Source organism: Ammospiza nelsoni, chromosome 9 (assembly GCF_027579445.1).
Source record: "Ammospiza nelsoni isolate bAmmNel1 chromosome 9, bAmmNel1.pri, whole genome shotgun sequence".
NCBI classification, from domain to species: Eukaryota; Metazoa; Chordata; class Aves; order Passeriformes; family Passerellidae; genus Ammospiza; species Ammospiza nelsoni.
This window is the reverse complement of record NC_080641.1, coordinates 19,363,900-19,391,381: the sequence shown is the minus strand read 5'-3', so window position 1 is coordinate 19,391,381 and position 27,482 is coordinate 19,363,900. Positions and strand designations below refer to the sequence as shown.

General features: G+C 37.7%; 1 protein-coding gene across 1 annotated transcript; it reads left to right on the top strand.

The window, feature by feature from the left end:
* The first annotated feature begins 171 nt into the window (after positions 1-171).
* ABCD3 (ATP binding cassette subfamily D member 3) lies at positions 172-27,144 on the top strand. Its single transcript, XM_059477776.1, has 23 exons — positions 172-345; positions 10,074-10,110; positions 11,117-11,218; positions 12,676-12,764; positions 13,639-13,708; positions 14,465-14,562; positions 15,137-15,260; positions 16,195-16,251; positions 17,356-17,498; positions 17,857-17,926; positions 18,356-18,425; positions 18,546-18,643; positions 18,723-18,814; positions 19,268-19,356; positions 19,432-19,504; positions 20,220-20,283; positions 20,645-20,722; positions 20,813-20,878; positions 20,981-21,070; positions 21,287-21,406; positions 21,813-21,917; positions 23,241-23,297; positions 24,103-27,144. The coding sequence occupies exons 1-23, from the start codon at positions 233-235 to the stop codon at positions 24,178-24,180; spliced, it is 1,983 nt and encodes a 660-aa protein (XP_059333759.1). The 5' UTR covers positions 172-232; the 3' UTR covers positions 24,181-27,144.
* Positions 27,145-27,482: the final 338 nt, after the last annotated feature.

The following is a 27,482-nucleotide window of genomic DNA, read 5'->3' as shown; positions in this document are numbered from 1 at the left end:
CCGCCGGCGCGGGAGGAAACGCCCCTTCCTCCCCTCCCCTGGCCGTGGGGTCCGCCCGCTGCCAGGGGCTGCCAGGGAGCGGTAATTGCCGCCCCGGCCTTGCACAACCCGCTCCCGGCGCGGCCCGTCCCGCCGGCGGCGCGGGGCCGGGCGGCGCCGCCCCCTCCCGGCATCCCTCGCTCGGCTGCTGGGCTCGGCTGCGCTCGGTCGGCGGCTCCGTGCTGCTCTCGCCATGGCCGCCTACAGCAAGTTCCTCACCGCGCGGCACTCCGCCATCGCCGGGGCCGCCGCCGCCTGCGCGCTGCTCTGCCTGCTTAGCAAGCGGCGGGGGGCCGCGCAGCACGGGTGAGCGCGGGGCCGGGCCGGGCCGCGGGGCGGGAGGGGCCGGGCGAGCCGCGGGGCCGGCGCTGGGAGGCCGAGGCAGCGGGAGCAATGCTCGCCCTCACGGCCCTCGCCCGGCGGAGGGGCAGCCGCGCCCCTGTGCCACACACAGGGCGCTGCCACCGCTGCCATCTGCCCGGGAGGCGGCTCCTGGGCTCAGGGACAGCCTGCTTCTCCCCACGCCTTCTCCGGCGTCGGGTCTGTGCCCGTGTTGCGAGCATCCAACCACCGCCGCCTTGTTACCCAAATTATGTTGGCTTTTTCTGTTTTCCGGACTAGGAATGAGTATTGGCACTTCTAGGGATGACCGTGTCTGCCTAGGCAGTTAATGGACTCAGCTGTTGTTTGAATGCTGCTGTGTGACAATAAGATACACGGGCAGTGATTTCAAAGCGGCCGAATGTGGTGATGTTCTCTGTGAGGTTGCCTTACAGTTATATGGTTCTAGGGTCTGTATTCGTTAATGCCTTACAAAGCACTGGTATTGCAAAGTGTGGCAGTCGAAGAATATATCGCAGGCTCAGCCCTTTCATGGTTTTACTGTATTTGAGATTGTAAGTTGTTAACTATATGCTTAAGACTTGATGTGTTGCGATATTACAGTGCCTACAGGTGTCTTGTAAGCACTACCAAATACTGAGATGGACTTACTCAACAGACTTAAGTAATAACATACCTGAGATTAAGCAAGGATCCAGTTTTATTTTACCTAAGTCCACTCATGCACAATATCTGTGGGAGTTTAATGAAGTTGGGTAACTGTCACACAACATGGCAGACATTGATACCCTGCTGGCAAGTCATACATTTGCTACCTTAACTGTTTCTTGCATGAGAGTTAAAACAAGATCCTGAGCTATGGCTGTGAGTTGCTCTTCTATCAGACTCATAGGGAGGAGTGATTTTTTTCAAATATCTCTGCCTAAGTTAGTGAAATTCCACTTTCAAAAAGCAGAAGAGCTGTATGGAAGGGCACAAAAATGATGAGCTCAGATTTTCATGCCTAGTATAGTGGTGGTTGTAAGAAATACTGGGCCATGCAGATGTTCCAGGAGCAGTTATATGTTAAGTTTAGACCAAGAATGTCTAAAGTGAATGTCAGTTGTCCACACTTACCTTACTTTGCCTTCATTGAGGAATGATCTTGGAGCACACAAACATTCAGATTGGAGCGCATCTTCAAAACAGATGCAGGTCCGGTTTAGGTTTGAAGTGCATTTAATATTTTCCCACTGTTAGTAGCATTCATTTGATAGAAACAGGCTAGAACTTGTCCAGAGTCATCTCCCTATACTTGAAATAGATATTATGTGGGTCCTGTGCGGTCCCCATTAAACTGTTTTGCTTTCATGTCTTCTGATGTTGATCTGCAGGACTTGACAATGGCAATGCATGCATTAGTTTGGGGGTCAGTGTATGGAAAGTGTCAGCCTGAATGCTGAAGACTCTTTGGAATGTGTCTTTCCTGTGTGGATCTTCAATTTTGCTAGGTATAGTGTTAAAAAACTGAGGTATTCAGATATAGTAGGTGGACCAAACATTATTGCAAGATTATTGGGAATTGGGAAAGGAGGATAACTTATGAATTACATTCCAGCAAATTCAACAGATGCACGAGCTTGTGAGAGCCTGACTTGATCTGTCCCTTCTGCTCTCTCTGTACTGCAGTCTTTCTGATACCTTGTCCTTTACTTCTGTAATCTCTTTAGTCATTTTGCATTCTTGAATTTATTAGAAATGCAGTTGCTAAAGCAAGTGCCATGCTTACAAATTTGATTTTTCACTTGTGTGTATGTATTGTTTTACACTTTTGAGTCCCTCCACAGCTTAGGTCTTATTTACTGCTGGTACTGTATTGTGGCCATGGATTCCAAACTCTAACATCCAACATTCGGTTGTTTCAATAATAGCTGTGCTGCTGCTTGAATGCTATTTTGAGGATGGTTTTTGCCCACTGGTCTTCGTTCTTTTCTCCATGTTTCCCTGTGAGGCAAACCTTGCCAGGAGCCTTACAGAATGCTACCTATCAAGACTAGGCAGTAGGTAAGCTACATTGCCTATATCACCAGCCTAGACAAAAGCATCTGGTTATTACCATCGCCTCATCCTCCTTTAGTCTCATTAGTTCATGTATCGTTCATTTCTTCATGTTTTGTTGCTGATGTAAATTAGAGAATACTTTTGAAAAGGATTGTCTTCGTGCCACATCTTTACGTTTTCAGCATTCTTGTGCTGGTATATGATGCTGACATATAGTAACAAGTGCACAACCTTTGAAATCTGCAGGGCCTAGTGTGTCCTTTAGCATCTGTGTTTTATATCTCTGACTCTCTGGGAAGAGGAAGAAGTTGGGAAGGCATGGCTGTCCTAAATTTTTGTACTTATTCCTAGGGTGAAGAATTTCACTTGGCAATCTAGATAGTCTGGAAGAGGACTGGTAGTGTATCTGCTGCTTGAGGTTAACTGGCTAAAATCCGTGAGGTGATTTAGTTTTTTGTGTGTGAATTCCTTTGTTAACCTTGGTGTATAATGCCTGAAAATGTTGTGCCATGTCAGTGTGAGGTGAATTTCAACTTCTTGAATTCTGGAAGATGAAATTCTAGTTTTGAGCTTTGTAAGGGCAAAGGTAAATGTTGCAGACCTGAATATAACCAGCAGAACGCTGGGCTTAACATTCAGGTGAATCAATGAAGTGTTTTAGTGCAACTGTGAACTTTACCTGCAAAACTTCTTCCTTCCTCACATAGTTTCAGAATACATTCTTGTACATACTTTGTGTTCAAAATAACATTTCACGTTTTCCTATTATTTCATGTATTTCTGCAGTACCTGCCATTTTTCTGTTTGATTTTTGTGTGCTTTTTAAAGTTTTGCTGGAATGTCAGCAATAGGTTTGCTGCTGGTTAAACTTGGAAAGTAAAATAACATACAAATTGAGAAAAAGAAAATCATCTTTTAGCAAATCAGGTGTGTTTGAATGTGTAACATGAAAGTTATGTCACAGGCCTGTCATGTTGTATGTGTTTGTTTTTATATAGAATAACCAGTTTATAGGAAGGAGAAGTAGCAACTTTAACCTACTTTTCTGCTCTCAGACAATAGGGGCAAAGTTCAGTACAACTCATATAAAGTAGTAATGTATGAATAATTAAGCTGTATGTGTTATGCCAACCTGCCTTACTAGGTCAAAGATCACTTAATTAGTACTGCCTGGATTAGTCACAGATGTTTTCTGTAAGAGGTATTACACTGCTCATTGATTTTCCAGAACTGAGAGGTGGTGTCACTTGCAATTTACAACACCTTATTACTACACTTTTCTGAAATCTTCTGAAGTAGAGTGATGTAGAACTGTTTGTTTAACTTGTTAGTTTTCAATCTTACTTCCTTGGAGTAAACATGGAGGAAAAATACATTGGTTCTTTTTCAAAGTTGCTCTCACAAAGTCTGTTTCCTTACAAAAGCTGTGTGTCCTCTTGGAAGGGGAAAGTTGTGGTATCTAAATGCAATTATGACTTCAATTGTAGTATTTGGGTTTTTTTAGAGTAATGGGAAGTTCTTTGAGAAACTACATTATCCTGGGTTTATAATGCAGAAAAAAAAAGTCTGTTTATTCTCTTTCACTAATCTTGCTTCAAACAAGAAGTTATAGAATATTTGCTTAAGATTTGATTGCTTCAGAATTAAAGCCTTAAAGGGTGTTACATAAAGGAGCTGGATATTTTTCATTACCCCTCTAATAAGAACTTTTCCCGAGTATCTGTGTAATTTAAAATAAAGTACTTACACAAGTAGAGAATGAGCTTGGTTTACTTTGAAAAAGAAGATCTTTAACTCATACAACTTTCTGCTGGAAGGAGGGATTGAGAGAGGTAATAGAAGGTAGTTGGGGTAAAGAGTTTGGAACTGCAAGGTTAGGGAAAGGCAATAAACAGTTTAGAGTAATAGGAAGGCATTTGTAGTGAATGAGAAGGTGACCAAATATTTTAGAATCTGCTTGTAGGGCCTTTCCTCTCACCTAGCTGCATTCATTAGAATCCAAGCAGATGCTAAGACATGGACACAATTTAATATAAACTGAACTTGGAAACCCCTGTAATGGTGTCCCACCTCTGGGGAAAAAATGAATAAAGCAAGAATATTGCCTGGGGCCTTAGAGGTTAGGCAAGCCTTGAGTGAGGGGAAAGCTCATTGAGTGGAGGGAGGCTGAGTTGCAGACAGTGTGTATCAAATAGGGTTTGCACAGTTCATCTTGGGTGACACTTAACCTGTGCTCCTGCCTGTCACTGTGCTCCTCAGCCGTTGTCTGCTGACAGAGTGGCAGCACGTGTCACTCGTGTCACTCCCTCAGATGTCCCTGCTTGTGTCCTCAGCTGCACAGCCTGAGAACGTGCTGTGACAGTGACAGTGTTGCAGTCAGAGGTGACAGACACACGTCCAAATGCTCAGAGGTGCTTTCAAACGTGAAATAGGAGTTTAGATGTAGCAAGTGGTAGTTGTAGCTTGAAACAGATGGTGCATTTTTATTCCATTTGTATATATTTAGAATGTTCTTCTCTCTTGTTAGTTTGTGTAATTTCTCTAGATTCTGAATGTCCTTGGGTGGGCTTTGCCAGTGTGCTTCAAATGGAGGGACCTGTTCTGGTTGAGTCATGGCTGTTTGATAGGAAGGGTGAAATTACATTGCTGCGGATTAATAGACTGCTTTTGTGTATGTAAAAGCCTTAAAGGGAACCTGTGTTACTTGAAGGAAAGGTGGCAAGTAACAAAAACAACTTTATGCTAACTACATTGGAGTAAATTTTTCCAGATGTGAATGTGACTGTTCAGTCTGCTGCTTGCAGGAAGTGCACTAGCGTTGAGGGGGAAAAAAGACTAAATACGCAGATAGGATTACTAGAAAATATACTGAAAATGCAGTCTTGTAGAAAAACCTGCCTGGGGCTCAGGAAACCTGAATTCAGCTGGAGGGTATGGAGACAGGAGAAACCAGATGATTCAGCCCTAATCCTAGCATTTAGACCGCCTTTGTTTGGGGCCTGGCTAGCTAATTAGTGGTTTCTCTCTTAATTAAGTTGCATAAAATGCTTGCTGTCTAAGGGAAGATCTAGTATAAGTGTGTATGACAGTGTATAACTTTTTTAAAAAATGATTTAAAAATTTTTTTAGGAAACTAGCTAGAAATCTTTTTCCACTGTTATGAAGGAGATCTGCAGCCACAGCTCAGGCCCAAGCACAGCTTAAGACAAAATTATTAGTGCTGAGGTTTTTCTTGTATGTAAGATATATTATTGAGATGCATTCTTCTACTGAAACTTAGAATTTCCTCTCCAACAGTTCTGCTTTGTCTTCTTCTCATAGGTTTGTAGAAACCTTTTGAGCTTTAGCAATGCAGAGCTCCTGTTTGCAGTAACAGCTCTCTGTGACCTTCTGAGTCCCCTTCTTGCTTGCCTGAACACATTCCTCTCACATTATTTTTGGTTAAGCTGCAACTAGCCACCAATCTAGAGCCAAGAAAGTTCTGGTTTTGGTTTCTCTGTCTGCTCAGAGTGTACTGTGTAAATGGGCATGCTTTTGGACTGTGCCCAGGCTTCTGAGTAGGGTTGCTGCCCTTGACCTGAAATAACTGTACTGTTGCTCTCTACCCCTCTGTGTGCACTATGAAACTCTGCCTGCCAGTTAACTACACCAGACTTTTCTCCCTGTAGTTATTTCTTCACACTGTTGCATTGCATCTTTAGCCATTTGAATTTTATTCTCTTTACAATGTCTTAATGACTCCAAAACTAACCTGAAAACTGCACAAATAATCATGAACTATTGCAAAATTGTTTATTTTGTGTGATTTTTGGAAGCTGTGAAAACTTCACGGTGCCATTCCAACATGTAAGGTCTGCAGGATACAAAGGTTGCCTGGAGGTAACAACTCTTTGAAATGCTACACTAAATCCTAAACCAGATACTCTTTCTTTGCACTTGAGCAGATGCAAGTCATCCTAACTCCACAGAAGGAAGGTAGCATGACGTGAATGAAATTTGTAGGTTTTTTTTCAGTTAAGGACAGTGTAACACTTTAAAGCCCTTACTTCCTCATAATGTGCCATTAAACAGCAAGTCTTGCTTATCACCCTCTTCACCTGCAATTCCCTGTTGTGCTGAGCTCAGTGTAGATTGCTTCCTCTGAACTTTGTTCTGGATGGAGACAGGTATTTCTAAAGACAGTAAACCTTTAACTTTTTCCTGTTTGCTAGTAAATGCCACAGAACTAGTGTGCCTGAGACCTTTCAGTAAGAAGACTCAGGCCTCTTGGAGGCTTTTCACAGTTTCTCAAATCACTTCCTTCTTCAGTAGTGTTGAGAATGATTCTGTTTGAGTAACCAGTATTATTGCATATTTCTTTAGAGAGAATAGCCTCACTGGTATGTAAATAGAGTCACAAGAGCCAGTACTCTGACCAGTCCTTCTTTGGAGACTGGAATTGCATGATTTCTCCATCCCCACTGGGCTTCCATACTGCCCTTGAAGTTGGATCAGCTGTCAGATGCCTGTACAGAGTCCCAAAACTCCATTAGTTTCTTTAAAGCATCTTGCTGGTATGGGCTGATCGTGTTTCTCATTTTGCAGGAGAAAGGTGTTTTGTTGTATTGCCTCCTGCCTACTGAGTAATTACTTACTTCTCTTTAGAGAGTTGCTATTCAGTTACCATGCACGGATGAATGACAAGTTTGGTGTAGTTGTGTCATCCCAGGTGCTGCTGATGCCTTTCTTTGCTTTTTATATCTGTGTTTGCTGTAAAAGCCCTGTGCATTTAAATAATAGGTAGCAGGCTACATCTGAAATGCTGTTTTTCCTGAAACTTCTTCAGGAGATATGTGTTCCATTATACCTCTAGACTCTTTGTGGTCTTAAAAAAATTTTACACATTGAATTGACTGCTTTGACTGCTTTGTGGAGGGTTTTGTGCAGTTAGATCTTGAAAATATATGGTGACAAGTTCCACTGTTTTTGATTCACTATTAGAAATGTTTTACTACTATATTTTTTCCTAATTTTTTCCTTTTCAAAAACCTTTTCATTGTCATCCCGCCTTGTCTGTGAGGGCACAAAGGAGCAGTGGCTCTGTACCAGGGGAGTTACTTGCACTGGGGAACTTGGCCAGCATGTAGCACTTACCTTCCTCCACCACCGAGCCTTGTGATGCTCCAGCATTATGTAAATGAGAGGTCTGGAATAATGGAGAGCCTGAATCTATTCCAAGTGTTAGAGCTCTCTGCTGCAACCAGATAGTCTTGCTGTATTCTTGCTGACTAATTGAGAATGTTATTTAGTCTTTAAATTCATTGAGAATGCAACCACCAAAAGTTTTACAGTAGTATAGTGGAGTCAGGAGTAGTGCCAATAGGTATTGGACTGGAAAGGTTTTATTCCAGGCTTGAATATGGCAGAGTCTTTATTTGCAAATAAAATGAGAGCTATATAGGCACATTTAATATTTTTTTCTTCTTGATTTCATATGTAAGATTGTTTCCATACTTTTTCAAGTATTAGTCTTGTTTTGAGTTTGCACAAATTTTTTAGAAAAAAGAGAACAGAACACTGTTAAAGCTCTTTTAAAATTAGATTTTAAATTTACAAATGCTTCATTTTTATCTTAAACTTTATAACTATAAATGCTAATTAAATGTGAGTTTATTATTAAATGTAAGATCTTGATTTCTGAACAATCTTCCTTTAATGGATATTCAGTTGCAGCTCAGTCAGTAATTTCGGCTGCTCAGTTTCTCTCAACAGCTACTGTAGGAAAAATGTATCAATAAATACATCAAAGATATTCAACTAACTGATAGAATAATTCTGGGCCTTATCTACCTAATAGATTACTCTATTAATATATTCACTTCTGATCCTTTTAAAGCTGAAATAGTTGTGTATTAGGAGTGTTGTGTGACTTCAAAGACTGGTGGAACTTGAAGCAGTAAAGCTTATAGGAATCATTACAGCATATATGGAAGAGCAGCATGCTTTCATCTTACATTATAACAAGTCATGAATCATCTAGAGAAATAACCACATAGTTTGATCACTACTCATTCATGCTTAATACTACTTTCCTCCTACTGCCAAACCTAATGTGATTGGACTGATCCATATTCAAGTTTTGTAAAATTAGAAGATGGATTGAGAAGTTTTTTGTACAAGAAATGCATTGCTCTTGCATCACCAGGATGTAGTCTCCAACTAGACTGTTTCTTAGACTTTACACTCTGTTACCATTTCCACAGATTTACTGCCCTCACAGCCTGATTAAATGTTATATCTCTTCTGAACTTTTATTATTTCTCCCTCAATCTGGCCCCTGCTGCCCTTCATATTAATTCTTTGTTTTGTCTTTTACACAAGTAGTCTTACAAGATTTTTATCTTCTCTCAGACTTCCGTCTCTGTTACCTTTAATTAAGTTCTTGCTGAACTGGTGGATCTCCCTTCTTGCTTTCATGGTCTCCTCCTTCCCTCCTTCTTTTCTCATGTTCTTCTGCTGCCTTGCCTCTTTCATAGTAATTAAGTTATTTCTTTTTATTCGTCAGTGACATTCATAGATCTTTTTAATCATCTTAAATTAAATTAGGCGCAGTTTCATTCTAGATATTTTCTTGGTGGAACTCTAAAACACAAGTGTGAAATGGTGCTGTTGATGAAGTTGTGGGACAGCTGGTTGTGTGGCAGTCTGCTCCTGTTTTGGTGTTGTAGACTGAAGGAGTTTCTGCTTTCTTGTAGTGTCCTAGGTTCTGCCTTGAAAGTGTATGAATGTTGTAGTTTTAAGGCAGCCTGCTCTCAGTGTTATAATACCATGGTTAAGAAAGTTATGGTTTAATATAGTTTGTGGCTTCTTCTAAACTACATAAATTCTCCAAACAGCTTCATGTGCTTGTCTGATGCTTGAGTGCTCCAAAAAGAAGAAAGACAAACTATAACTGCCTTACTGTTCAGCTTTTCTTTCTTAAAAGTCGAGGCAAAAAAAATAGTGTTGTGCTTTTGAATGTTTAACGCCAGTTGATAAATATTTTTCTACTAACTGTTCTGTTAAATGCAGAGGAAGGAAAACAGACTAAAAAATAACTCCCCTTTTAATGGACATCTTTGCAGGAACTTGATTTCACAGGAGCTGGCTTTTTTTCCCCTGTAGCACATGTGTATGAACAAATAATCTCTCTGTGTAGTAAATGTGTTATTTTTGAAGTCAAATGCAATGCAAAACAAATCTGGTTAGCTTATGTAGATAGTGTGAAACATCAAAGTTGGCTTGCTTGGATTGCTGGATCTGCATTCTTGTAGTTTTCATTTGTGGTCAGTGGAACCACGTAGCCATGCTTGTAAAGTATGTGTGAGAAACAGAAAAACTCTTGGAGTTCATGATACAAAGCCAAGGTAAAGCAGAACTTTGAGATGAAAGGGTGAGACTTGGTTTTCCTACGTGAAACTGGTTGCTGGAATGAGTGGGGTTTCACTGGCATTATATGTGCTGTATAACAGCAGCATGTAGGTTTGGCATTGGAGGTAGCCCTGCTGTATTGCCCTGAAAGAAATAGGTAGCAACATAATCCCAAGGTTTCCTCTCTGTCTTTTATGTGTAGCGATCAAGACAAAGAAAAGTGTGTTAATAACAAATAAATACTTTTTTTCTTTTCTCTGCAGTAAAAGAAGTGGAAAACAAGCTTTGCAGAATAATGAGGTAATTCTTTCCTTATGTCAAATATTCTTTAATAATTTTAAATAAACCTGATCTTTTAAAACTTTAAGTCCTGTCACTGTAGTTTGATCTTGGCTACGGTGCAAGTACAGTTTGAATGATACTTTCAGATTTGCATTGGTGAAACAAATGGAAGAATCAGGATAATCACAAGAGGCTGAAGTTTGACTCCATAATGATCAGTTCTTGATGTGCACAATGTTCTTTTATCTCTTATTGCCCTAGGAATTTGTAAGGACCAGTGTTGTAAGATTTTCTGTATAGATAGAAACAAACAGCTGTGTGTAGATTTGGTATAACTTCTGTTTATTTTTTTATGTGAAAAAAAAATGTATGGAACAAGATGTTGAGTCTCACAGTTACTAAATTAGAAACTACTTCACACATCTGGTAGGAGTTTTGTCATTTCCTTTATCTTTTGTGTGTCTGTTAATTCAGTTATTTGAAAGGGATGTACTAAATCCCTTTAAGCTAAGATTTTTGTTTCATGGTCAAATAAAATAGACCAAAAGGCAGAGTCTGTGATTCTGGCATTACAATGCTATGAATAGATTCCATGTACTTATATCTTTACTGAAAACTTAAAATAAAAAGGGTTTGCACTGGATAAATAGAAGGGTGTACATTGTGTTTTCTGAGACCCCCAACAAAGGGAGGAAATGATGAATCTGATTCCATGTTCTTAGAAGGCTAATTTATTATTTTATGATTCTATATTATATAAAAGAATTCTATACTAAACTGTACTAAAGATAACAGAAAGGATACAGCAGACACCTAGAAGTACAGGTCTACTAGTACTGTACTATTGCAGTTTGTTTTGATAGTTCCCAATTCCTTATTTAACTTGTCTGAGCAAGTCTTAAGTTGGCAGGAAATATTGCAAATTCTGCAGAAGGAATATAGCTGTAAATGATTTGGAAAATATCACATCAACAGTTCAATAACACAAAAAGTTCTCACTTTTCTTGTTTTGTTCTGTGTGCAGCAGAAGGAGGGAAAGAAGGAGCGAGCCATGGTGGACAGAGTGTTTATTGCACGAATATGTCGAATCCTGAAAATAATGGTCCCTAGAACACTGTGCAAAGAGGTAAGCATTGCCTGCATTAATAAATAAAGAAATAAAGCTGGAGTCAAGTCTCTTTTGAAATTACATCAGAATTTAAACTGCATATACATTACTTAAATTGGACTAAATTGTGCTATGTATTTTAAAATAGCAATGTAATAATATAAAAGTCTACATCATGCTCAGTTGTTATATCACTAAAGGTTCTGTTTTCAATTACAAGATAGGCCATTTACTGTCAGCTGCTAACTACTGTTGTAGCATAACTTTTAAAAGGGCATCTTGGTTTGTCTTGTACAAGGCAGTACACTTCTGTGTGCAAAAGCTTCCTGCCTTTAAATAAGATTCAGTTCATTCATTATTTTGATTTAGTAACTTATAGCCAGGCCAACCTGTATTAGAAAATGAAGTTGTCAAAAGTTCTCTTCAGCATCATTTCAGGAAAGCTATGCAGTGTAGAAATCAGTGCCTCCATCTTTCTCAGGCCTTCCAGGGCACTTTTAAAAGAAAAAAGATCCAAAGCATTAGTTGAGCTTGGAACTTAAGCAATGAACTGTAAGAACCTAAACATACATCAGGCACAAGAGCAGTGAATTGTGATGTCCAGAGTGTAGACCAGGGGCCTTCAGCAGCCCAGCTACAAAAAGGAGGTGCACAGAAGGTAGAAGCATGGATGGAAATGCCTGTGAGAGTGCTCACAGAGCTAGCCTTTATCAGCTTCAAAAGCTCAGGGCCACTAGAGGAGGTTACAGATAATCCCAAAAAAACTCAAACCTTGCTCCCATATTTGAAAACAAGTTTACTGGTCAGCCTCATCATATTCGTGGCAAGTCTGTGAGCAAAACTTCTTGTAAGCTAACTCTGACCACAAAAGGGACAAAAAAGTGATTGCAAGCAACCTGGATTTACCAATGACAAATCATGCCTTACTAACCTGATTGCTTTCAGTGATGAGAGAACTGGCTGTGTGGATAAGGGAAGAACAGAGGATACTGAATACTTTGCTATCAGGTCTCCCTTAATACCATAACAGGCAAACTGAATTGGCTGGATGAGTGGACAGTGAAGTGCATGGGAAACTGTCTGCACTCTTGGTCTAACTGGTGACTGGTTACTAGTGGCCCTGTTGTAAGTAGGGAGTTGAAGTAGATGATGTTCAGAGGTCTCTTGCAACCTTATGGCAGAAAGGTGTCTTAGAATTGCAGTAACTTTTTTATTCCTACAATCCTCCATCTTATAATGTGTCCAGTACATGGATCAACCAAATACAGCTTTTTTTAAAAGGCAAACTTTCACTGTAAATATGTAGTCAGTACTTTATTTAAGGTACTGTATGCTAATGTATTTCCAGCAAAGTAAGTAAATATTACATTAGCTAGGGCACCAGTGCTTTTCTGTTAGATACAGTTAGATGACTTGCTGAAAAAATGGTGAATTTTAGCCATTATTTACCTGTTACATTTCTGTGGTTGTACCAGACAGGTTATTTGCTGCTTATTGCTGTGATGCTGGTAGTCCGAACTTACTGTGACATTTGGATGATTCAAAATGGAACAGTCATTGAAAGGTACCTACACATTTGTTATTTTTAGACATTCTGTCAAGTGTTTAACAGGGAAAGTTTTCTATCACAATATATATTTGGACATTTTATAGCTTGCTTGTTTAAAACTGTTGGAAAACTGGTGTAGTTGCAATTTGGGGACAGACCACTGTATTTTGATAAATATATTAAATTATTTTTGTTCATCAATAAAATTATTTGATTAAATTAATATTTTTAAACTATTTATTAAATATTCATTTGGTAACATTTTGTACACTGAAGACACTAAATCTTGTTGATCTGAATGTCCAAGAAGGTACTTCAGAATAGTCATTTTATGTGATAGACTTAGACATGTTGTGTGGCTATTAGGACTTTCATTTCTTCCCACTGAGCTGTTTGCCCTTTAGGTTGATAAAAACAATGCTTTTGGTCTTAATATGTTAGAAAGTAGTTTTTAGACTTCTGATTATTCTTGCTGGTCTTGTTGCTAATTGAAGCAAGTCACAATGTGTCTTGAACTGTGAATTCAAAATGATACTGTGTTTTGAGGAGAGACATTTGGTGCTTTGTAGAATGGAAGGACTGCTTTGTTTCTCTTGTGAGAATCTATGAAAGCAGCGAAGGGAAAGGACTGGTATTCTGTGACCATGAATTTTTGAGCCCTTAATGTGGGCAGTTACAGAGGAGCAGACAGGAGGTAACTTCTCAGTCTGCCACTTGCCGCTTAGCTTACTAGAGGGTGTCAGACTGGATCCTACAGCTGATGCTACAGGTTTCCACGATGACTTTGTTTTCTCTGTGTGGTCCTTTGAGAGTTTATCCACTTAAGACATGCAAGTTCATACTTTGTTGTTTCTCTTGTAACTGACTCTTAGCTGGTGGTCATTTGCAGTGCTATCATTGGCCGCAGCAGAAAAGATTTCAAGAAATACTTGTTCAACTTCATTGCTGCAATGCCTGCTGTAAGTGCTTTTCTTGTGCTGACCTATTAGTAGAACGTATTTTAAATGTAAATTAAGATTTTGAGGAAAAGGTCTCAAATGAGTGTCTTAAAACCTATGGAAATTAATTGTTTTGCATACAGGTCTGTATGAAAACACATTTAATTTTCTGGCTCCACTATGGGGAGACTTTATCAGCATATTTCCTTATTGGTAGCAACTATTTTTTTAACAGCTATGTTCAGGTTTTCAGGTTAGTTTTGTTGATGGCAATTTTGACTATAGGTTTGGGATTCCTTTGGCACCATTGAAGATGAAGATTTCTTTTAAACTTTAATTTTTATATTTCTTACATTTTTCACAGCTTTGTTATGCTTTCTTCCATGCTTTAAATTTCCTTCAGTTTATTGACATCTCTGATCTGCGCCAGATAGAATTAATTGTTGCTATCTGATTTGCAATAAATTTTAAAACTAGTTGACAGATTTAAGGCCGTGTTTGTAAAATGGTGGCTCTTGTCTAGAGTTTATCAGAAGAGCTGAAAATATGTAATATTGAATGTATTTTATCCTAAGTGGTGAGACCCACTAGAATCTGGAGACAGAAACTTAAGCAGTCGTCCTGTAGACACTGTCTGATTGGTCTTAGGTATGTTTATGGCATAATTGATTTTAAGGGGAGAATTGATCTGTTTTAAAGTATTTACACAATTTATGCTGCAAATTGATGTAAGTATATTTTCCCTTGTTAGTTAAATGTTATTGTCTCTTATTTTAGATCTCTTTAGTGAATAACTTCCTGAAGTATGGTCTAAATGAACTGAAGCTCTGCTTCCGAGTAAGACTTACCAGATATCTCTATGAAGAATATCTTAAGTAAGTAACACCTTGTCTACAGGTTTTATAAGTTGATTCAATTAATTTTAAGTACACAGTAAGAAGATTGCAAGGTTGCAATTAACTTGCAGTTGAGGGTGAGTGGCTTATCCAGGTTGCATATGCCATAGATACAAAGACGGTAAAGTTGGCTTAATTGGGGGACAAAATGCACTGCACTGCTTCCATGATTGGGTCAGATTCCAAAGTACTTCAGGTGCCTTCATATGGGGAAGACTGAATTGGATGTATGAGCTTGAGCAGCTACTTCTGGACTGAAATGTGGTTGTCAGATGGGCTGTAGTAGATTGTGTGAGGGTGTTCTAAGTTCAATAGCAGCACAGCATGAGCCTGAGCTTCAGCTCAGACATCCTGGAGCCTAAATGCCTAAACAATCCTTCAGCATTTAATGTGGGTTTAGTCAGGTAAAAGCACAAGCTACGTTGATTCCATACAGTAATGTAATGTTTGCCCTACTAAGTGTCTCAGTTGTATGAACCAAGGGTGTTCCAGTTATTTCAGATCCCAGGTAATGTTTTTTTTTTCCTGCCACTTAGCAATTGTTTTGTTTCAGAACTTATACATACTACAAAATGGGAAATCTGGACAACAGAATAGCCAATCCAGATCAACTCCTTACACAGGATGTGGAAAAATTCTGTAATAGTGTAGTGGACCTGTACTCAAACCTTAGCAAGGTAAGTCTTTTGAGAGAGAACTTTGAGTAGTAGCTGTTGGCATTTAGGATGGGGATGTCAACTCACAACAATTGCTTGGAGTATGGTACTAAAAAAATTGTTTATAATGCTGTAGTGTTTCATACTCTTTTTTGGCTTTCATGACCAAAGCACTGCTGCGAGTTGTTATAATTTGTATTAAATTTTCTTTTAAAGAACATAAAGCATTCTTTTGCAGATGAGCAATGATGACTTTGCTCTCTCAGGTAGATAGTTTCCAGAAGAAAAGCAATGCCTAGCTCTTAGTTACACACAAATATTTTTGTGTGTAGGGAGGAGTGGTTGAATAAGCTTTTCTCTGTTTCTGGTGAGAATTTTAAGGTGACTGGGTAGTGAATGAGAATACTGTTGACATATTTAGACTAAATTTTTTTTATGCTATATATTTCATGCAAGATGCATATAAGTAAACTACAATTTACTTTGTTCAAAATCTTCTGACTACAACAGATAGTAGTTTTTAGTTCAGTTGTTTTAGCTTTGTGAGGGAGGTTATAGAACTTTGGAATAGTCCTCCTATCAGGAACATAGCCTGATACATAAGGCATTATCTTTTAAGTATTTCTCATAATTACTTCAGTTAAGTTATTATGGGTTCTATTCCACCTTTGATAAGTGAACAGAATGTCATTACAGACCTAAAACAGCAAAGTACTCTTTTCATATGGTATGTATTTATCTGAAGATCATGATGTTTTTATGTTCAATTCTAGAGCCAGTGTTTTCTGGAAAAAGTCATGTGGCTGAGAATCCTTTTGTCTTAGCTTTCAGTTTGTATAATAGACTAGCCAGTATTTTAGTACAGAGCTGTAACTGTTCTTGGGGTGGTACATGGCTTCTGAACAGTATTATATTGGTTTTGTGTTCTAAGCCTTTTTTCCTATGCTTCTTGCAGCCCTTCTTGGATATAGTTTTGTACATCTTCAAGCTAACAAGTGCAATAGGAGCACAGGTAAATAAAAGGAGTGGTTTTTTTAGAACTATAAGCACATTTTCCCTTCTTTGTACCTGTTTGGAATCTGAGGAAAACTCTAGGTGGTAGTTGTGGATTCCTACATTATTTGAAGGGCTATACTGGAAATAGGCATTTACACTTAATGTTTTATGTGCTTTAGTGCCCTCTATTTTGAGGCAAGCAAAATAAAAAACAGGATTTTCAGGCAGTTTGAAGGATCAAGAAAGTTCTTTACTTTCTTCTAGTACTTATTTAGAAATCCTATTTAGTACAACACCCTTCTAATTGTTTGTGTCTTGCATGGATTGCATTTAAAGGTGAAAATAAGTTTTCTGTTTCTGTGCAGTTTCTATGAAGGGGAACCATTTCTTGCATTGAGCTGTAAGACTCAATAAGCTGAATAATTGCAGAATTAATTCTTCAGATTAGTGAAATGATGCATTATCAAAAATGTTCAGGAGTTGAAAAGGAGTAGCTGTGGGTCACATGGTGCAAGTTTTGTTGACAGTCTTGCAGTAAGGCTTAACTAAACCTTGGTAACTATCAGTCTCAGATGTCTTTGTTCTGCTCTCTTTAGTAGTTGTTGTGTGCAGTTTATGCCAAATTCAGTTTATGCCATTCCATGCTTCAGTGGTATTTAATCATCTGTCCTTCATCCGTGGAAACTTAGGATCCAGGACTACTTGAGAGACAAGGAAACAGTGGACAGTGGGATTGAAATATTGACTGCTGTGTGACACTTCAGCAAATGTACAGAGAAAGAAGTAGGCAGAAAGGAGGGAGAAGAAATGAGAGGGTATCAGTAAATCATTAATGAAGTAATCTAGGACAGTAGGGGACAGGTCACACTGGGTGGTGATAAAAACCTGAATAGAAGGCTGGGGTGGGAAGGACATCTAGGGACAGAGAATTAGTAAAATTAGTAAAGTAGTATCTACAACACCAAAGAAGGGGATATGATGGGAATTGCAAATGTAATTGACTTGGCAGCATAGGCACATAGGAGGTGAGAACTAAGGGATTCATGCTTTCTGGGCACTTTGGATACAGATACTGTCGTTTGAGACCACCTAAGCTTTTATTCTTTTTTGATTTTCCCAGGGTCCAGCTAGCATGATGGCGTACTTGATTATTTCAGGGTTTTTCCTTACACGTTTAAGGAGACCAATTGGCAAGATGACTATTATAGAACAGAAGTATGAAGGGGAGTACAGATATGTCAACTCACGGCTCATTACAAACAGGTATACACTTGCTTGGCTGCTAAGGTACAAGTGACTGTACTGTGCGGTAAATGGAAGTTGTGTGTTAAAATATACTTGGGAAGTGTGATGTTATCAGGTTTGAGCCAAGTGTTCGCACCTTTATGTGCTGTAATTTGTATGTGCATTATATTCCACAGTCAAGACTGAGTGGGGTACAATAATTCTGTGTTCTTTGTTGTGAAAAAGTACAAGCCCGTATTTCATAAAGTAACTGAAAGTGCTATATTCCCATATTTTATGTCTGACTTTTTCAAAGACTGTCTTTAACAAAATGAAGTTGCATTATTTTTGTTTGTTTGTTTTTTTTTTTGGTTTTTTTTTTTTTTTTTTTTTTTAGTGAGGAAATTGCTTTTTATAATGGAAACTTGAGAGAAAAACAGACTATTCACAAGACTTTCCGTAAGCTGGTAAGCCTCTTTTACTTCTTAAAAATTTAAAGCAAAACTTTATTAATTCTATTGTGATGATTCCTGACATGTACTCATAAAAATTGAATTACAGTGGCTTGATGTTTTTGCTGCTACTTTCATTTGATTAAAAAATTAGCTGGTAGGCTATAAGCAGAACAGAAGTTTCTGTTAGAATGGCCTTTCTCTAGCCACTTACCTCCTTGTCACCCACCACAATTACTCTTCTCACTATTTAGTTTCATTTGTAGGTTGTTTTGATCACAAATATAAATCTGTGCCAGCAGGGACTCTTGTGCTTACCACACTTAGTGGCATGTTAATTTATCTGAGGTACTGAAAAATAATTGTTTGGAACCAAATGTCTAATAAAAGATAGTAAAACAGGTAGTGATAGAGTTTGAACTTCTTTCTTCTGTAACTTACCAGGTGGAACACTTGCATAATTTCATCCTGTTCCGGTTCTCTATGGGTTTCATTGATACTATCATTGCCAAATGTAAGTATGTCTCAAGTGCTAATGGATTCCTATAAATAACAAACAAACTTTTTACATAATAAGTGTCTTTTTTTACTGTTTCAATTAATGTGCAGCTTAATATTTATTCTTAAACTGCAGACCTTGCCACTGTGGTTGGCTACCTGGTTGTTAGTCGTCCATTTTTGAACCTGTCTGATCCACGCCATCAGAATAGCACTCATGCAGAACTTTTGGAGGTAAATAGACCAGAATTAAAACAACCTCTAAATTTTAAATTTTGTTAGTCCACATAAAGAAACTTTTCTTCTACTGTAGGATTACTACCAAAGTGGAAGAATGCTACTGAGAATGTCTCAAGCTCTGGGCAGAATAGTCCTAGCAGGCCGTGAAATGACGAGATTGGCTGGGTAAGTTTAATAATAAGAATCTTTCTCATCTCAATTTCAGAAACTGATTTTATAATTCAAATAAACTTATGTGCTTAGTTCCTTGCAGCATGCTAAAATTTCAGCAATTAAAAACATTTTATGCTGAAAACACGTCTGAAGATGTGCTATTATGTCCACTATAAGTTTCACATCTTGATAGTGTTAGCATGCAGTTTGAATGTGTAGTTGAAACCTTGTCAAATGCTCTTAAGTCAATTATGTATTTATTATTTGCAAAACTTTTTTTTTATATTGTAAGAAGTGAAATTTGGCTATTACAGGAAAAGGAGCTTTTAAAATATGGTGCATATTAGACAACCTGGTGCAACTCTAAAATGTAAACATTCTGCTTCTGTGCTGGGTTGAATCACTGTCATTTTAGCAGCTTGACAGAGTGCTTATTAGACCTTCTATGGATTGTTTTTTCTTAAGTTTCACAGCTCGAATCACGGAATTAATGCAGGTTCTCAAGGACTTGAACAGTGGCAAATATCAGCGTACAATGATATCACAAGAAAAAGGTACATGTGATATAATATTCAATATGTCATCTCTGTGTAGCATTTCAGTCACTAATACATTTTTCTTTATTTAAGATGGAGATAAAAAGCAGCCTTTGTCTTTGATACCTGGATCTGGAGAAATTATCAACAGTGATAACCTTATCAAGTATGTTTGTGAAGTTTCCTCAAGTTCAATAGTTCAGTATTTTTAAAGTAGACTTTTTAAAAGTCGTTCTCTCTGTGACCATTAATAGAGGGCTGAATACCTGTTATTACAATTTACAGTTCCTGTTGAACTTTATTTATTAGTAATCCCACCTCAGCATTTCTGTTCTGTAAGCCAGTCCTATCCTCTCATATTAGCAGAATGCATCTTCTGCTCTCTGAACTTGGGGTTTTTGGTAACATTCCTACTGTCCTTTAGAATATGACTTCTCAGACCATCTTGTTTCCTTTTAGAAATATATTAGTTATGGATCTTATTCTATTATATTATTCAAACAGGCAAGGGGGAGGTGAGCAGAGAAGTCATTCATTGCATGTTGTAGAACTAGTGAGATACACTTCACTACTAGGTTTAAAATGCCATGCATCCTTAAATGTAGGTTTGTATCCACAAGATGTTCTCCTGTTTTGGAGCCCAAAGGCTTAGGAGGATTCAAAAAACAAATACAGGGGATAAAACCAAGCCTGTAGATGTAGATATTTAAAAGCTAGAGTTTCAAGAACTTCCTTAGCTGTTCATAGCTGGAAAGTGGGAGAGTGAATCAGGTACTGGTGAGGTGTTTCCCAGTGCCTTAAATCTCTCAAGTAACCATGCAGTATTAGCTTCTTTTAGACAACTGTTGTGTTTTTCTTTTTTAACTTTGCAATACTTACAGGTTTGATCATGTTCCATTGGTGACACCTAATGGTGATGTTTTGATTGAAGACCTTAACTTTGAGGTAAGTTTTTTAGCATCATAGGAAACAATATTAATGTAAAATTTTCAAGGGAAGACGATAGCTTCGAAGGTCATCCTGTTTATAACGAAAGTACAAACAAATTGTCATGTTAGTTTAAAAAAAAGGCAATAAGCTATTTTACCCAAAAAAGTTTTTATTGTTACAAGCTCATTTTCTTCCAGCTGCAGTTGCTGCTGCTAAACCAATTGGGGAAAAAACCTAGTTTTTGCTGGAAATTGCTCATTGTAATGTCAGAAACTTGTGAACAAGCATATGATAATACCAGATTGTCCTATTGATTGTTGAAACTTTCAGCAATACTTTCTCACTACCCTTTTATGTGTTGGCTTTGCGATTTTAGGTTCGATCTGGTGCAAATGTGCTGATTTGTGGGCCAAATGGGTGTGGGAAGAGCTCCCTGTTCCGTGTTCTTGGTGAGGTAAGGGAACTTTATAAAACCAACAGGGGAGAATGCAGAGCATGGTTATAATTGGACTTTTGTCACATTTTAATCTTTTTCCCTTTGCAGTTGTGGCCGTTGTTTGGTGGGCGTTTAACAAAACCTGTAAGAGGAAAATTGTTCTATGTTCCTCAGGTGAGACCAAGTACTTTACTCACCAATAATGTTCTCTTTCTTTGTACTTTGACTATGTTTGGAAATATTTGACATATCTTTTTGGTTCTAATTGTATCTCAGAGACCATACATGACTCTTGGAACGCTCAGAGATCAAGTTATATATCCAGATACTTTGGAAGATCAGAAAAAGAAAGGGATTTCTGACCAGGTAATGATAATTAGTTCATTAACCCTTTGTCTTGCTCAAGATGAGTAATGCTTCCAATTCAGAAATACTGAAACTGCTATGAAAAGCACTGCATTTAATAGGACTTTAATATTTACCAGGGTTGATAATGTTATGGTATAATCCTTTTTAGCTTTTTCAACCACTTGTGTTTTAAGTTCATGTAAGCTTTATTTGTCATTCCTGTTTCCATAAAAGGTGCTGAAGGAGTACTTGGATAATGTCCAGCTGGGTCCGATCTTGGAACGTGAAGGAGGCTGGGACAGTGTTCAGGACTGGATGGATGTACTCAGCGGGGGAGAAAAACAGAGAATGGCAGTATGTCTCAAAAGCATAAATGTTTAACAAATGCAGAACATTTGTAGCAGTAAAAAATAAAATGTGAACTGTAAGCTATTTTTATTCATTGAATACTAGTATTTGACTTAGAAAAAAACCCCAAAATGTGAAATACCTAAATACTGAAGGAACAACTGGAAATAGTGGGGTTTGTACTCAAAATTTAAAAGGAAATACTGACTTTTAAACATTGTCTCGAATAAAAAAATAGGAGATCATGTACAACTCTTGGATTTTCAGGTTTCAGTGGTTTACAACTTAATTCCCTTTCCATAGTAGATTTTTGGACACTAATTCTTAGTTTAACTTCTAACACTGCACCATTGCTGGTAGTTTTGTATCCACAATATCCTTAGTATCCTTTTTTTTTTGGCTTGCATTGCAGATGGCAAGGCTGTTCTATCATAAGCCCCAGTTTGCAATTCTGGATGAGTGCACCAGTGCTGTTAGTGTGGATGTAGAGGGCTACATTTACAGCCACTGCAGAAAGGTGAGCTCTTTGTTTCTGGAGTTATCTCTCTGTACATTAACAAGAAACCTGAAATGGTACAAGGTTCACTCTTCCTTATGCCTAGTGCAGACTAAAAAAAAAAAAAAAAAATCTGGAAAAAAGCTTAGAGGGGCATACAACTTCATGCATGCTAGAATTCAGTAATCATTTTGCAGTCCCAGGATAATTTAGATGCACGTGTAGCCTCTATGATATACATAGAACTCTTACTGACTGCTAAGTAACCTTACTTTTATAGATAGTCTTAGAATAACCTAAAATTATAGCATGCTTTCTTGTTCAAAAGGCTTCTTTTAGCCAGGGCAACAGAAGTGAAACTGGGAAGGTCACATTTCCATCTCTTTTGAGATATGAAAAGCCAAGCACTCTAGGAAGATATGATTATATAGCTTTGTGTTTCCTTGTCGTCTTAAACTCACCATTTCAGATTCTCTGTAGTGCCATCACAATAGTGAACTCAATAAGATTCAATTTCACACCCTAGTCTGGGAAAGAAAGGGCTTGAAATGACCTTAGTTATTGAGTAGCAGTATTCCAGAATGATAAGGGAGCAAAGCTGTGCAGCCACTGAAATATGTGGTTCAAACTGAAGGAGCCCTCTGCAGTAGAGAATGGACACTAGGTGAGGACTCTGCAGGAGGAGCATTACTTCATGGACTCATTTTACTACATTGGTATCAATACCCTGACGATTTTTAAAGCCTATTTTCCATATGCTTCTTATTCTATAAACATGAACATTCATTTGTGCTTGCCAAGTGGCTAGTGCATGTTGCTGAAAAAGTAGAATTCCTGGTTAGGCTGTCCTTGCAAAAAGAAAAAATGTTATCTTGCTTTATCATCAGAGTCATTTTGTCCTTGCATCCCTTGTTGGGGATGGATAGTTGGCTAAGTTGAAAGGAAACAAAGGAAGGTTATTCACTTTAAATTGTCACTCTAAGTGTGTAATTGATTACTGCTTTTGTGGGTTTGGAATGTTTTTTTGTTGTTAAAATTCCTTTATTCACCAGCTTTATTGTTTTACTTGCTTCCTGCCTTACCTCTTTTACTCACTTAATTCTATGTTTGGCAATCTTCAGGAGCAAAAGAATAATGAAATCAATTAAAAATTATAAATCCCTCCTGATTGCTTCCCCCTCCCAGCAAAATCTTGAAATAAAAGCTATGTATGTGTAGTGTTAATAATAGCCTGGAAATTTGTGGTTATGAATTTAAGATCTTCATCTGATACAATACTGAAAAATTATTAACACCTTAGCCATGAGAAGAATTAACTGTTTTGTGGGTATTTTTGTCATATAGGTTGGCATCACTCTCTTCACTGTTTCTCACAGGAAGTCACTCTGGAAACACCATGATGTATGTAATCTTAGCTTTATTAAGAATATTTCTGGGTTTTGTTGACTGACTGTAGGAAATTGACTTGGTGATTTGAGGTTTTATCGTTTTACATCCTAATAGGTTGTGTTACGTTTGGGTTTTTATAAGGTTTTACTTTTCAAAATCTCATTTTACTCTTTGAAATATTCTTATGCTTTTAGTTATGAAAGAATGCTATCCAAAAATTTTTATTGTATCTATAAATATGAGAGGCTTGCTTAAGTCTTCTTTCTTAGACTCAAAAAAAACTCCTTGAACTAGAATTCAGTAAACAGCATGGATTTTTTTTGCTTTCATTATATCTAATCCATTTATGCTTTAAAAATAGTCTCTAAGGCCTGGACTTTTTTATTGCAAACTAAGGTTTTACTGTACTTTTTATGCAGACAGACTGTACCTGTGGATAAAAATACTGAATTCATACATGGGGATGAATCTGTGCCCCACAAAACCCAAGAGAACAGTGTTAAGTCTAGATATGGCTGTTAGCAGACTGATGCATGATATGCAAAAATACAATTTAACATTTTTACTGAGACAGGTGAATTTAATGACATGTGAGGTGAGAGCAGCTTACCCTCTGAGTTTAAGTTTACCCTCTAAAACTTTTTAAACATTTTTTTAAGTTTTAAAAATGTTATCTTTTTAAAATAATATTTAAAATTTTATTTATATATATTATAAATTTTAAATATATATTTTAAATTGTATTTAAAATATAATTTGTTTTGGTCTTTATAGAGCTGGTAATTTTTAGTTAATAACATATATTGTTTTTTTTCAGTTCTACTTGCATATGGATGGCCGAGGAAACTATGAGTTCAAGAAAATAACTGAAGACACAGTTGAATTTGGATCTTAAAGTCATGAACTGAACTGCTAGAAATTGATGATTACAGGAAATGTGTAGAATGTCAGACAATGTACCATAAAATTACTCAGCTTGTTAAGCATTTACTATTATGTAGGATATTGCTAATTGTGTATATGTTGGTGTAATTATTGATACGTACTAAGAATGTCCTTATTCTTGTGGTTTAAAAACCTGCCTAAATTAAATTGGGCTTAAATTAGTGTAACCTGATTCATCCTGGGATGCAAACCATTTGAAATCGGCTGATTTGACTTTTGTAGACCTTCTTTCCCTTTGGTGAAAAGCCCTGTTAAAATTAGGGTTGCTACCTCTCTTGTTCCTGCAAAGCAGTCTTGGATTTTTGCTCTGTTCTATGCATGTTTCAGAGAGATTTCACATGGTGCAGGACATTGTCCCATCTTCAGATCTGTGCCCTGTTCAATGAAAGAGCCTTTTCCTTGTCCAAGCCTTGTGATGTAGCCAATGTGCCCTTGCTGAAAAAGGATGAACTGAAACTAAAAGACAAAACGAATTCCTTCTGGTGTTTAAAAAAAATTACGGTTGTTCTTTGCTGGGATTTGGATTTATCTTGAACATCTGTCTGTCCATGCAGTTCCCTCTGCAGCTCGCTCAGCTCTCATTCTCTCCCAATTTAGCAAAAGCTTCCTCCATCTCCCAGCCCAACTATCTTTTTTCTGACAAAGAAATATTGTGGTAATGAAGAGTTGAGTGGAGGTTGAGGGAGGAAAGGACTGACCCACAAGAAAAAATGGGAGGGAAAGAAAAGTGATGATCCTTGTATCAAAGAAGCTTGTGAATGTTTTTAGCTCTGAAGAAACAAATGACTCCCACAAGAGGGAACAGAGAAAAGAATGTGGGTCCAGTCTTTCATCAAATCAGTAGAGGTTATAATGAGCTCAAAAATGTTAATCTGTCCTGTAATACAGCGGTTACTTTTTCCAAGTTCCTCCTTTCCTCCCTCTTCAAAAAAATTTGATGATCCTATAGTTTTAGCTGCCCTTCATGTCTGAATTTGAAAGCAAATGACAATGGTACTCTCTGTTTGGTCTTCTGGACAGTGAAGCCTGAAACAATGCTTTCATTCTTCATGTTTATTCTCTTGACTGTCATGATGTTTCTTGATTTCCGTTACAAATTATTTACTAATGATTCTCTGTGTTTTGTAAGGATTTCCAGTCCTTGCTGGTTTTCTTGTTCCAGCTTCCAAATCCCCTCAAAGGAACCAAATTATTACAATAGTTTACTGTAGTTGTTTTTTCCATACAAATGATTACTGTGGTTGTCATTTGACTTTGACAAGCATAAATACAGCAAGGTGTTTTTTGTGATCAGGGAATAGGAAGGTGTAATTCAAACTGAATTGCTGTTTAGCCTTTAAAACAAAAAAATTACAATACCTGTTGTACAGTGAAGGTCTAGTAGTTTTTTAGTGTTCCATGTAAGATATAATATAGGAATGCACTACATGAAGGCATGCATAAAATATGCAATACATCTGTACTTTGTGCATCTTTTATCAAGGGTTTAGATTTTAAAACACCCCTACTTTTTATAAAATGGATATGTACTTGGATGCACTGCTGTTTAATTTTTACCCAGTTTAATTAGGAAATTTCTTTCATGTTCAAATTGCTACCTGTTAATATTTTTCCTTTTATCATAGTTCTTGCCCCTACCTGTCAGTATTCTTTCAAAGTACTCAAATGCAAACAGCTGTCCCGGTACAAGAATCTAGTGACCACAGTGGAATCTGAGTATTATGCTTCAATGAAGATCATAAAAGCTTCTCTCTCAAGTACAGCATATTCCAGAGAATAAGGTACCAGAATAATTTTTGTGCTTGTTTTACAGGAAGGCAGATAGGTGCCTGATTTCACTAATCTCTTGGTTCTGTTCCTTCAGGTTCTCACATCAGCCATAACGTAGCAGGTAGCAGCATGCTGTGTGTGAGGTTGTAGTCTTTTTCAAAGTGTAACCATAGGGACAAATAGGGATGACAGGTTGGTGTAGGATGGTGTTTTGGTTTGGGGTTTTTTTTGTTAAAGTTCTCAGCACAAATGCAACTTCTTCTCTTGGGAGGGATGTTTTAGTAATCTTTTAGAGAGACAAAGAAAAAATTCTCGAAACTGAGAAAGTTGCTATGATCTTTGTGATTAGGGCAGTCTTGCAGTGGAGTAACGAACTTGGGATACTTTAATGTGTTTTTAATGCTAACAAGTAAAACCATACACAGCACACTTACATTGCCCCCAGCAGCCAATCCCAATTGTACTTTACAATTTTACTGGAGGTAACAGAATTTTGTGTAATCTTATATTTATTTTTAAAACTAACAACAAGCAAACAAAAAAATCCATCCTCAAAACCAAGGAGGAATAGGTTTGCCTTTAGATGCTATGAAGTTTGTTGAAACTGAGGATGCTCATATCTCCTTAGGGCCAGGACTTGGTGTTTCTAAATATACTGGAAGGGAAAAAAATATTCTGTGCTTGATTGTAAGGGAGGCTTATAAAGAAAATATAAAAAAGAATAATATTTTAGAATTATATTCTTGAAAGGCCTTACATTAAAGTGTTTGAGATAGACTTGATCTAATGAGAGATTGTAAAAAAAAAAAATTAATGGAAATGATGGAAGTCTCAGTTCTGTTGCAGAATTGCACTGTGATACTGTATTTTAGTTATGTTTCTTTAATAGCACAAGTTGGAAGTTCATGAAGTGGAATTCTGAACTACCTTAATAGACAACACACTGATGCATACTTTCAGTCTCAAATTGCTGGTGCTTTGAAGATGGTACTGGAAATAGTCAGATGGCTGCATTTCAACGGTGGGAAACATTCCTGTGTGTAAATACTGTCAAGTGTTTTGGAGGGGGAAACGGCGCTATGTAAATGTAAGACATTAAGTGCCTCTGAAATAATAATAATAAAAAATCTAAAGATAAAATATATCTAGGCTTTTCATGTTTCTTAATGATGTGATTAGGAATTCTGTAGTAAATGCATATGCAACAAATGCTGAGTTGCTCAATGAGCTGATTGTCTTTGTGTTCAGCTTTGAAAAGCTGCAGTGCTGTGTGAAATTTGCCCTGGAATCAGCCAGGTGATGCCATCCAGTTTAGGCTTAACCAAGTACATGAGCTCAGTTCTTGAAGACACATGCTTAGAGCAGTGGGATTATAGGTGCATTAATCTGCTCTGAGTCTGCACTGGATTGGCTCAGTTGGCCGTAGCCTGGTGCTAATAATGTACGAGCCATTGACCTAAGGGCTGGACTTGATCCTTCTGG